Here is a 12317-nt window from a genome sequence, read left to right as displayed (position 1 = left end):
ATGCCTTCTTGGTTGCCTGCACAAGCCTGACAGCATTTGGGGGGGGGCATAAGCAGGCGTTTAAAAGATTGAAGCAGAGGGTGCCTGCTGAATGTCTAGTGACAGAGAGTTCCAGAGGACTGCACTGATGGCACTAAAGGCTCAGTTTCTTCTTGTCAAATGAGCCTCATCAACACAGGAAATTGCAAAGAACACTCCCTGCAGGTAATCTTGGTGACTGAGCTGGGATATAAGGGCTCAGGCCATCCCTCAGGTACCTTGGACCTTATTTGTTCAGGGTCTTGCAAATCAGTGAGCCTGGCTTGGTAGTAGGTGGGAAACAATTGCAGATGCTTTAACAAAGGTGTTATGAGTTGTGAACCAGATGCCCACATCAGCAGTCTGGTCTCCACCTTCTTCACCAGCTGGAGCTTCCAGGCCCTAGGGCAGCCCCACAAAGAACTCCCTGCAGTAGTCCAGCCTCAAGGCTGCCAGCACATGCACTTTAGTAGTTAGATCGCTCTATTTCTGACTCCATACAGGTGATGGCAAGGTCAGCTGCTTTTGTATTTGGGGGGGGGCAGCTCCTGCATGCAGCCCAGGAGCATGTCAAGGAGAGACCGCTGGGGTTGCACTGTTTACTTGTAAGGTTTTAAAGGCAGACCCATACAGGGCCCTTGTGACCCACCAGTGTGCTTTTCCATAGACAGGAGACCTGCAGACTGGCAGCAGGGTGGGCTTGGGGCAGGGGTTGTCAAGCTCTTCTCCTCTGCCCCCCACTCCCCAGTAATCTCCTGGTCTTTTAGCCTTTTGTTATAAAGATAACTTAGGGACGCGGGTGACGCTGTGGGTAAAAGCCTCAGCGCCTAGGACTTGCCGATTGAAAGGTCGGCGGTTCGAATCCCCGCAGCAGGGTGCGCTCCCGTCGTTCGGTCCCAGCGCCCGCCAACCTAGCAGTTTGAAAGCACCTCCGGGTGCAAGTAGATAAATAGGGACCGCTTACTAGTGGGAAGGTAAACGGCATTTCCGTGTGTGGCTCTGGCTCGCCAGAGCAGCTTCGTCATGCTGGCCACGTGACCCGGAAGTGTCTCCGGACAGCGCTGGCTCCCGGCCTATAGAGTGAGATGGGCGCACAACCCCAGAGTCTGTCAAGACTGGCCCGTACGGGCAGGGGTACCTTTACCTTTACCTATAAAGATAATCTCCTTACTTTCCTACAGCCAAAAGTCATTAGGAGCCTAAAACTGCAAATAACCCTTTCTGCAGAGGTTTGCTGCAGTTGAATCTCCTACCTGATTCCACACACACACACACACACACACACACACACACACACCTGTCCAGGTTATATCCACACCTCTTGGCCTGAGCACACCTGTGAAAGCCAGTGTTTACAATCATTCCATCACTGATGCAGGCTGTGCTTCACAGACTCAGCAGATGCAAAATGGTGGATAAGGAAGGCAATGTGCTCTGTGTGGGGCTTCCCTTGCGCTTTGCAGCACAATTGTTTTTATTGATAATTGCATTGCTTTATTATTATTATTATTATTATTATTATTATTATTATTATTATTAAACTTCTGTGAGGGTTCCCCCACCCCTTACAATCAAGCTGTGTGTACATTTTATTAAACAAATAAATATCTCTGCACCAAAGACCTTAGAAGTTGGGGTGAGCTTTTTCGCAAGGCGGTTGCGTTTTTATCAAGAAAGGGCGTGAGCGACAAAAGAAATGGGGAATCTAAAAAACGAACTGCTGCTCCTTTACCTTTGATTGGCTGCAGCATCTCAAGAGTCCTGATGCCCGCAGCCTTTCAAGTACAGTTTTCCAGCCCCAAGAACTAGTAACCTGAACTACGATTCTGTGCTTTGTTGCTGAAGTTTAGGCTTTCTGTGCTCTCCCATGGAATGACTGTGTATATGTCTATGCATTGCTTTTGGTTTTTCCTGGAGAATTTCTGTCTGTTTCTTGGAAGTTCCGTTCCATACCACCTAATAAAAATAAAATAGAAACAGGGGGAAGGTATCTCCCATCCTATATTTGTGCACCTGGCTATTCCTGCCTAAGTGCAGAACCTTAACCTTTGTTGCTACGGAGATTGGTTTTGTTGGTTTTGACCCTGAACTCGATCCATCCTGTTAAGGTCATACTGATAGCAGAGCATAGCAGAGCAAAGTCCCCGTCTGCCTGCTGACTTGAAGGGCACCGATCAGGTCACTGCATTCCAAGTTTGCAAAGCTCAGTTTTCTTGTGGCTCTCCTTATGATCCATCTGTTTATTTCTTGCCCTCTTGGTGCTTTCAGGCGAGTTCATCAAGGCACTGTACGAATCGGACGAAAACTGTGAGGTGGATCCCAACAAGTGCTCCTCCTCAGACCTCCCAGAGCATCAGAGCAACCTGAAGATGTGCTGTGAGCTGGCCTTCTGCAAGATTATCAACTCGTACTGGTCAGTGGACGGGGACTGGTGGAGCAGGGTGCTTTGGGGTGCTAGAAGTGAGAGCCGGGGGGGGGGCAAAATACATCCCCATTGCCCCTGCTTTGCGACCAAACAAAACAAAAAACACACCTCCCCTCTGGCAAAAGATAGGTAAATCAGCAAGTTAATTTTCATTGTGAACTAACTCTGTCCTTGTACAGTCACACCTTGGGTTACAGACGCTTCAGGTTGCATTTTTTTGGGTTACGGACCGCCGAAACCCGGAAGTACTGGAACAGGTTACTTCCGGGTTTCGGCGGTAATGCATGCACAGAAGTGCCAAATCGCACTTTGCACATGCACAGAAGTGCCAAACCGCAACCCGCGTGTGCGCAGACATGCAGCTGTGGGTTGTGAACGCTGTGGGTTACAAACATGCATCCCATAAAGATCACATTCACAACCTGAGCGTCCACTGTACAGTGGTACCTTGGGTTAAGAGCTTAATTCGTTTCGGAGGTCCGTTTTTTTTTTGTTTTTTTTTTCCGTTTCCAGATTTTTTTTTAATAGATTTTTATTGATTTTCCACACACATAATAAAAACAAACAATAAACAAAACAAAACATACAAACATATAAACATGTATAATTTCATAATCTTATTTTCATACACCTTGGTTCCCGGACTTCCCCATACCTCCCCTTTTCTGCATCCTTGTTTTTACCTTTCTTCAGCAACCCTCCAACTTATTAATTAATTCACTTTCATTAAGTTCTTATTTCCTTAACTTATTGTTTGCAGCTGCAATTCTCTATTTCTTAACACCTTAACATCTCAGCACTCCTCAATTTTACAACAATTTTTAAGATAAATTTTGAATTTCTTCCAGTCTTCTTCCACTGTCTCTCTCCCCTGGTCACGGATTCTGCCGGTCATCTCTGCCAGTCCCATGTAGTCAATCACCTTCGTCTGCCATTCTTCCAGCGTGGGTAGTTCTTGTGTCTTCCAATACTTTGCCAGAAGAATTCTTGCTGCTGTAGTAGCATACATAAAAAACGTCCTATCCTTCCTTGACACCAATTGGCCAACCATGCCCAGGAGAAAAGCCTCAGGTTTCTTAGAAAAAGTCCATTTAAGGACTTTCTTTATTTCATTATAGATCATTTTCCAAAAGGCTTTAATCTTCGGGCAGGTCCACCAAAGGTGATAAAAGGTACCTTCAGTCTCATTACATTTCCAGCATTTGTTATTGGGCAAATGGTAAATTTTTGCGAGCTTGACTGGGGTCATGTACCACCTGTAGATCATTTTCATTATATTTTCTCTTAAGGCATTACATGCCGTAAACTTAACACCGGTGTTCCATAACTGTTCCCAGTCAGCAAACATAATGTCATGACCAATGTCTTGTGCCCATTTAATCATAGCTGATTTCACCGTTTCATCCTGTGTATTCCATTTCAACAGCAAGTTATACATTCTTGACAAGTTCTTAGTATTGGGTTCTAACAGCTCTGTTTCTAGTTTTCGGAGGTCCGTTCTTAACCTGAAACTGTTCTTAACCTGAGGTACCACTTTAGCTAATCGGGCCTCCCACTGCTGCCGCTGCGCCATTTCTGTTCTCATCCTGAGGTAAAGTTCTTAACCCGAGGTACTATTTCTGGGTTAGCCGAGTCTGTAACCTGAAGCGTCTGTAACTTAAGGTATGACTGTATTGGTTTTCACAGACGTATAATGTGTGTGTTTGTGTGACCGTGACATCTAGGTGCTCACTATTGGGGTTGGGGTGTGTTTTCTTCATGCTCAGAGGTAATCACATTTCTCTCTCTCTCTGAAAAAGGGGCATCTGCAGAGATGGCAGTAAATGTGTGATGCTCCCAAAGGACCTGATGTGGGAGAGAGTAGTAGGTTGCCAACTGACCAGAAAAATAAGTGTGCCCCACTCTTGTACTTTTAACAGCAACTTGAGATGCCGGGGGGGAAAATAGGTCCTAATTCTAACCCTTCCCCAATGCAAGGATAAGCCTTTGCCTGGTGATCCCTGCTAGTAGCTGTGAAAGACACAGAATCAGGGACCATTTGAAGAGTTGGCAGCAGCCCTGGTCGCAAGGGCGGTCAGCAGAACCAGCCAGTGCCTGCAAGAGATTTTGCTGCTGCATCTTGTGACACCTAGAATATATGCGCTTACTTACCTGCAGTTTCCAAACAGAGAAAGCTGGTCCTCTGGGACATCTGGGTGACCCTGAGTTCCATCACACAATTAGCATTTGTTTGCTTTGTTGTTGTTTTTTTGGTTTTGGTTTTTTCAAAAAGAAAAAAGGTTGGGCTACTGCAAAGTCAGTCTAAAGAAAGCCTCAAAAATTAGCCCAAGGGAAAACTGCAGCTAGAGCTTTGCGCCATGAAGAGGCAGAGATGGAACTACCAGGAAGCAAATATCATTTAGATCCAGCTTTAATGGCTGTCGGTTTTTGGCTCAGGGATGCAGAATCTGCAGCCCTCCAGATGCTGTGGAACTGGAGCTCCCAGCAGCCAGCGTGGCCAGTGGGCAGAGATGACGAGTGGGCTCTTTCATCATCTGGAGGCTGCAGGTTCCCTATCTATGGCTTAGTTCAGCCCAGTGCTCTTTGGGTACTTTGGACTACATCTCCCATCAGCCCCTGCCAGCATAGAGCTGTGCTGACTGACGCTGGTGGGAACTGAAGTCTGAGGCCACCTTCGCACCATAGATTTAAAGCACTTCAGTACCACTTTAAACAGTCGTGGCTCCACCCCCCAGGAATTATGGGAGCTGCAGCTGGTTAAGGGTGTTGGGGGTTGATAGGCGACTCTCTATTCCCCTCCCAGAGCTACAGTTTCCCAGTGTGGATTAACAGCCAATCTTTCTTCCCATTCCAACTTGCACTGTTACAAGTGTCACATAATTCCCATTCTGCATTTGTAAAGGTGTTGGTCTTTGGAATTCCCTACCTATTGGCACCAGACAGGCACCTTTGTTGTACAGTGGTACCTCGGGTTACAGACGCTTCAGGTTACAGACACTTCAGGTTTCAGACTCTGCTAACCCAGAAATAGTACCTCGGGTTAAGAACTTTGCTTCAGGATGAGAACAGAAATTGTGCAGCGGCAGCAGGAGGCCCATTTGCTAAAGTGGTAAGAACAGTTTCAGGTTAAGAACGAACCTCCAGAACGAATTAAGTTCTTAACCTGAGGTACCACTGTACTCTTTTTGTTTAGGCAAAGCCTGCCAAGATATACAGTGGTACCTCTGGTTGTGAACGGGATCCGTTCCGGAGGCCCGTTTGCAACATGAAAAGAACGCAACCCGTCTGTGCACGCATGGGTTGCAACTTGCCGCTTCTGCGCATGCGCATGACATCATTTTGTGTGTCTGCACATGTGTGAGAAGTGAAACCCAGAAATAACCCTTTCCGGTACTTCCGGGTCACGTGGGACGTAACCTGAAAGAACATAACATGAAGCGGACGTAACATGAGGTATGACTGTATAGGATTGCTGATGTGATTTTTGGTTAAAGGTTGGCTTTAATTTTTGGAATATTTTTGTTTTCTTTTACCAATAACCATGCTGTTTTATAAACCTCTTTGAAGTATTTTCTGCACACCGAAGCGGGTATATGAATCTTAGGGAATAAATAATAAATACTTTCAATGCAAGCACCAGAATAGGAGAAATTTTAAAATATTTTTTGGGAGCTCAGGTTTGATTTGTGCTAGAGGAGGACTGAGGGGGGCTCTTCCTTGCCTCTGGAAGCCCACCAGAGGGTCTTCTCTCCCTGAAAAAGATTTTTCCCCAGGGGGAGCAAAAGGCCTCGCACCCACCTTCCCTCCTCTTGCTTCTCTTTGCAGCGTCTTCCCGAGAGAGCTGAAGGAGGTCTTCGCCTCGTGGCGCCAGGAGTGTAGCAGCCGCGGCCGCCCAGACATCAGTGAGCGCCTGATCAGCGCCTCACTGTTCCTCCGCTTCCTCTGCCCGGCCATCATGTCGCCCTCCCTCTTCAGCCTCCTCCAGGAGTATCCCGATGACCGCACAGCCCGCACCCTGACCCTGATCGCCAAGGTCACGCAGAACCTGGCCAACTTTGCAAAGTAAACCTTTCCCCAGGAACTCCTCTCTCTCTCTCTCTCCGTCTCTCTCTCTCTTAAAAACGACCGGGAAGCTGCCTTAGGTCCAGAGGCTGAGCACTCCCAAGGCTCACCATTTTGCCCACATAAATGGCTATCAATCTGCCCAATCTGCAGATTCATCTCCCTCTGCCCCAAGTGCTGTGAATCTCATCTGGGCACCCTTCTGGCTTCTTAAATTTCAACTGGCAACAGTTGTTGGCATCCGACTGTCTCAGGAGACAGTGGAGGAGTGCGTCTTTGCAGGTGATGTCCAGCTTATTGGCAGGCTGCAGCGTCTGTTGTGGCTGTGGGGAACAATACAGGAGAGACATGTTTTGTTGCAGCTGGGGCAGATGAAGGTGTCCGGTTGTGCTGCTGCAGATGCACCATGGCGTTTCTTCTCTCTGCACTCCCCCCAACGGTCATTCCTCCTGTGGTCACTGCTGTGGCTGCACGACCTGGCTGTCTGTCTCCACGCTTGGCAACAGTAAGGACTAGAAACTTGAATTGAAGCTAAGATTCTCAGGCAGCTGCGTTCTGCACTCAGTAACTCATCCCGCAGCTTGTAGGGTCAGACCAGCAGCTCTGCTCTCCATCTGCTTCTCCGAAGGTCCTTGGGAAAGACACTTTCCAGCTCTGCTAATCTGAGATCGTACCAAACGGGGGTCTTCTGGGGGCTGTCACTTACCATAACTCAGGGGTGGGCAACCTCAGGCCAGAGAGCTGAATGTGGCCATCCAGGCCTCTCTCTCTCTCTCTAGCCCTTGGCCCTCTTCCAGAACACACAACCTCTCCCTAGTCCACACCCATTCATTAGCATTGCTCCAGGCTCTCCCTGAGTCCTTGAATTGTGACAATGCCTCCTGTTTGCCTGGGTGGGGAGGTTTCTGGTGCACGGGAGCCTCTGCCTTCTGCACGGCTAGAATGTAATCCACTGTACAAAAGTGTGAGTTGCATCTGATGCTCCAGCAACTTTTTTTTTTTTAATGTTCTATTGGGAGCCGCCCAGAGTGGCTGGGGAAACCCAGCCTGATGGGTGGGGTAGAAATATTATTATTATTATTATTATTATTATTATTATTATTATTATTATTATTGCAACCCATCCCACCCAACCCTTTGCCCCAGAACTGCACAGGGAGGGAAAGCTGGATAAGGATTGCTCTTCCTTGCTATTAAGTGACTGGATAGAATTATAGAGTTGGGGGGGGACCCTGAGGGTCATCTGGTCCAGCCCCCTGCAATGCAGGAGTCACGGCTGATCACAACACAGTTGCAGTAAGGCAAATCACCCACATCACCCCAAGCTTCAAAGCGGGGTTGCGCGGGACCGTGTTTCTTTTTTAGCACAATTCAAGGAGGAAATGGGTGATCAGGTTTGTTTTTGCAGTTACCTCTCCAGTTGCAATAGAACCAAGCTCACAAATGGAGCCAGAATAGGGAACATTTTGGACCCCACACTCTGCACAAGGCTTCCCCCCCCCCCGCATACATACACTTCTTGGCGCTATGATTTTTTAAAGCCCCTGAAACCAGGAGGATCAGCTCTGGCGAGGGAAACAGCCGTGCTGTCAGTTTTCTAAACTAAGCCTGTAGGTTTGGTGGAAACAAAGGGGGAAAGATTTCAGAAATCTCCCCACTGGCTTTGCTCAGGAGCTCTGAGCTGCTTATCCTGAGCTGTGAGATAGAGAGCGAACGAAAGAGAATCTCTGCGCACACAGAGAGAGAGAGAGACAGAGAGAGAGAGACAGAGAGAGGGTAGTAGCAGCAGTGAGTGAGTTTGCTGACAAAAGCATCTTAAGATGGGGTCTGCTGGAACAGAGGAGACTTGCATCTGTGTCGCATGAGTTGACAGGATCAGCCTTCCTCCACCATCTCTCTCTCACTCGTACACCCACCTGCTCAAATTGCTGGCCAGCCATCCTCCCTGCCAACGCGGCCGTCTAATTTGGCATTGCCCGACCGCCCAATAATCTTTTCAGCGAAGGTGACTTTGTCAAGGCCTTGGGCGCCCCTGGTCTGCGGAAGGGGGTGAAATTATTACATCATCTGGAAGGCCAGTGATTTGGCTTTGGCTGGGTCAGTCGTAAAGGGGTTCAGGCCGAAATCCAGCTCTTGGCCCACCTCCTGGCAGCCCCTGCCCACACCGCCCACCCCCCACATCAGCTTTCTGATCCACAGACTCTCTGCTGCCCAACAGCATAGAGATATAAGAGGAGAGGGCTATTGAGGGTTACTAGCCATGATGGCTCTGCTCTGCTACCCACAGCTGGAGGTAGCAATGCTTCTGGTATCCTGGTTGCTAGAAGCCATAGGAGAGAGTTGCTCTTGTGCTCAAATCCTACTTACTGGTTTTCCACAGGCACCTGGTTGGCCACAGGTGAGAAGAGGATGCTGGAACAGATGGGCCATTGGCCTGATCCAGCGGGCTCTTCTTGGGTTGTTCTGGCCCCAGTTCCGTGGGAGAGTGCCTCCTTTGCACCCAGGACACCCCAGATTCAATCCCCAGCATTTCTGGACAGTACTGGGAAAAGATCCCCATCTGAAACTGCTGCCAGTCAGTGTAGGCCATACTGAGCTAGGTGGAACAATGGTTGGACATGGTATAAGGCGGCTTCCTACCTACCTACCTGTTGGGGAAGGATCATAGCTTCATTTTGCATGCAGAATAACCCAAGCTCAATCTGGGCCATCTCCAGTTAGGGCTGGGAATGGTCCCAGTATCAAATGCTGGAAGAGTGCTGCTAGCCGGTGCATACAGTACTGAGCTAGATGGATCCCAAGACCTTCATGGGTTGAGTGGGGGTAGAACCTGGTCTCCCAGCTCATAGCACAGCACTCTCTAATCCAGGGATTCTCAACTTTTGTTGTTGGACTACAGCTCCCATCATCCCTGACCACTGGTCTTGCTCACTAGGGATGATGGGAGGCATAGTCCAACAGCAGCTGGAGACCCAAGGTTGAGAAAGGCGGCTCTAACCACTACACCATCACTGACTCAACAGGAGAAGTAGCTTTATTTCCAGACATTAGCACCCCAACCAGGTGCATTGTTGGTGTGTGTTTTGAACCAGGCACTGGATGATCTTCTCCTCCCCTCGCTGTCACCAAGTTTGTTTACTTTGCTTGCAAGGTGGGTGGTCTGCAAAAGCACGGCTCCGGCAGGAAACACACGTGTTCACCATCTTCCCTTGGGCTGTGCATCTTTGCTCCAAGTCTCTGATGTACCTAGCAACACCCCAAACCCTGGCTAATTGGCTCTGCCATCGTGGCATGCTAACCCACTCAATGTGGGTTGTATCTGAGTCTTGTAAGAACACTGGGAGAGCCTGGCTGCTGGACAGACCAAAGGCCCCTCTAGCCCCGCACCCCAGGCGCACCCAAGCAGGATGTGAGGACAAGAACCTGCCTGATCCCTTAGAAACCAGTATTTATGGGTAGACAGCCTCTGGGCATGGAGGTTCCATTCTTAATGAGCATCAGGGGAGCCTGGCCGCTGGGTCAGATATAAAGACTTCTCTTCTCCCACCGTCCTGTTCTCACAGCGGCCAACCAGACCGCTTCATGTGCTTTGTTCGTAACAGGTTTGGCAGCAAAGAAGAATACATGTCCTTCATGAACCAGTTCCTGGAGCACGAGTGGACCAACATGCAGCGGTTCCTGTTGGAGATCTCCAACCCAGAGACTCTATCCAACACGGCCGGTTTCGAAGGGTACATTGACCTGGGCCGTGAACTCTCCACCTTACACTCTCTGCTCTGGGAAGTTGTGATTCAGCTGGACCAGGTACCCGCTGGCTTGTTGAATTTGTATAGCCACCCACCAGTAAACTACCCCACCAAAGCAATAATTTTAAAATGCAGTGCGTAATCATGCGAAATCAACAGTGAACAGTACGTACGTCGGCATTTGAACATTCCTTCTTTGTCAGGAAAGTCTCAGTCAGCATACAGAACTGGGGGGTATGTTTATAAGCAAAGACAGGCAAGCTGAAAACATGGAACTCAGGAAGTTCTGACTTTGACAGCAGAATTGGCATGCCAAATCCGTCCTCCAGGCACATTGTTGTGCGAACAAAATTAGGTGCATTTTTTATGACCATCAGACTTCTTAAAAACCATAGTGAACCTTATTTGCACCTAACTTAAGTTGGTCCTTGCCAGCTCAAGTTCTACATTCTTGGCTGTTGTTGTTGTTAAATGTTAAGTAAATAATTATTCCTTAAAAAAAAAAGAAGGCAAAACAAAATCCTCTATTCAAACGGGACAGTCTGGAAAACAGGCCTTCCCTCAACTGGTGCCCTCCAGGTGATTGGGGGACCTTTCATTCCTTGGAAACACTTAACCAATATTTTTTACTGTACATGCAGAACCCTCCTTGTTTCTTAACTGGAGTTGTTTCTCACTCTTAACATTCAACCATTACGTTCCTCCTTAACTGGTTCTTGCCAGTTTTGTGGTCAGGCTATATTCCTGTGTTCTGCCTGGCCGTTGGCTTGGAATCAATTTGATTCCCTCCCCCTCTTTCTTTTTTCCTTTCTCCTTCTGTGATGGAACTCCTATTTGGGGACTTCCCTGGCTTTTTTCTGGCCCATGTAGGAGTAGTCTGGATAGTTGGCCTTGGTGAAGACGACGTTTTCATCCCCCAAAAAGTTTTTGATTTGAGTTTCCATTGAAATGAGGCTGCATTTTAATGTTTTAATGATGTTGTATTTTAATCTTGTTTTTTAAGTTGTATCTCAATCAATTTGTTTTTATATCAGTTGTTAGTGCTCTGAGCCTGGTCTTGGCTGGGGAGGGCAGGATATAAATATAAATTATTATTATTATTATTATTATTATTATTATTATTATTATTATTATTATTACATGACACTGGCATCTGACCCACTGGCATAATTAGGCACGGCACAGGTCTCAGTTTGACACCTAAGGCTGTTTTCCCCCAACCACACTCGCCTGCCCATGCCCATCTGGTTGGCGCATCTCTGCCTGGTGAATGAGGGCATAGTTGAGCTTTGGAACTCCCTCCCACAGGAGGCAGTGATGCCTGTCAACCTGGGTGGCTTTAAAAGAGGGTTAGGCACTCAGCCACTGTGAGAACTGGATGCTAGACTAGATGGTCCATAGACCCAATCCAGCAGCACTCTTATCACATTCTCTTGAAACGAGGAAGTGGAGTGGGGTCATAGGATAGGATCATAGAATTGGAAGGGACCCTGAGGATCATCTAGTCCAACCCCCTGCAATGCAGGAATACGCAGGTGTCCCATACAGGGATCGAACCTGCAACCTTGGCATTACCAGCACCACACTCTAACCAACTGAGCCATCTGTCCTTCATGTGTAGATGGGGAAGGACCAACCCCAATGTCTGGTTTCCATCTAAGGCATTCAGAGTCTTCAAGCCCCATATGGGGAACCTCTTGCGTCAAACTGATAGTGGACTCCAGTTAACAAAATATTTGTGTTGCGAAGAGAAAGTCAGCAATGTCTGGGCAACACGATGACCATATGCATACGTAACAGACAATCTTTATAGAATTCCTTCAAATCATAAAAAGTTCAAAATGAAATCTGTAGTCTCAAAGTCTCTGAAAATCTTTAAATGAAGCGAGGTACCAAACTTTGTGAGATGGGCGCACAACCCCAGAGTCTGTCAAGACTGGCCCGTACGGGCAGGGGTACCTTTACCCTTTACCTTTACCAAACTTTGTACAGTCATACCTCGGGTTGAATGTGCTTCAGATTGAGAACTTTCAGGTTGTACGCCACGGCAACCCAGAAGTAATGGA

At 47.9% G+C, this 12317-nt stretch overlaps 1 protein-coding gene across 14 annotated transcripts in view; it reads left to right on the top strand.

Annotated features, from left to right (window-relative positions):
- Positions 1 to 12317, top strand: part of DAB2IP (DAB2 interacting protein) — a 314536-nt gene that overhangs the window by 268124 nt on the left and 34095 nt on the right. For all 14 annotated transcript variants that reach the window (XM_077922165.1, XM_077922167.1, XM_077922163.1 and 11 more), the window contains 3 exons: positions 2287 to 2431; positions 6269 to 6505; positions 10108 to 10309. In XM_077922165.1, coding sequence (XP_077778291.1) covers positions 2287 to 2431; positions 6269 to 6505; positions 10108 to 10309 — 584 coding nt within the window. The remainder of the gene's footprint in view (positions 1 to 2286; positions 2432 to 6268; positions 6506 to 10107; positions 10310 to 12317) is intronic.

This window comes from Podarcis muralis, chromosome Z, assembly GCF_964188315.1.
Source record: "Podarcis muralis chromosome Z, rPodMur119.hap1.1, whole genome shotgun sequence".
Taxonomy (NCBI): domain Eukaryota; kingdom Metazoa; phylum Chordata; class Lepidosauria; order Squamata; family Lacertidae; genus Podarcis; species Podarcis muralis.
The sequence above is the reverse complement of the archived record's forward strand: the minus strand, read 5'-3'. Positions and strand labels throughout refer to the sequence as shown.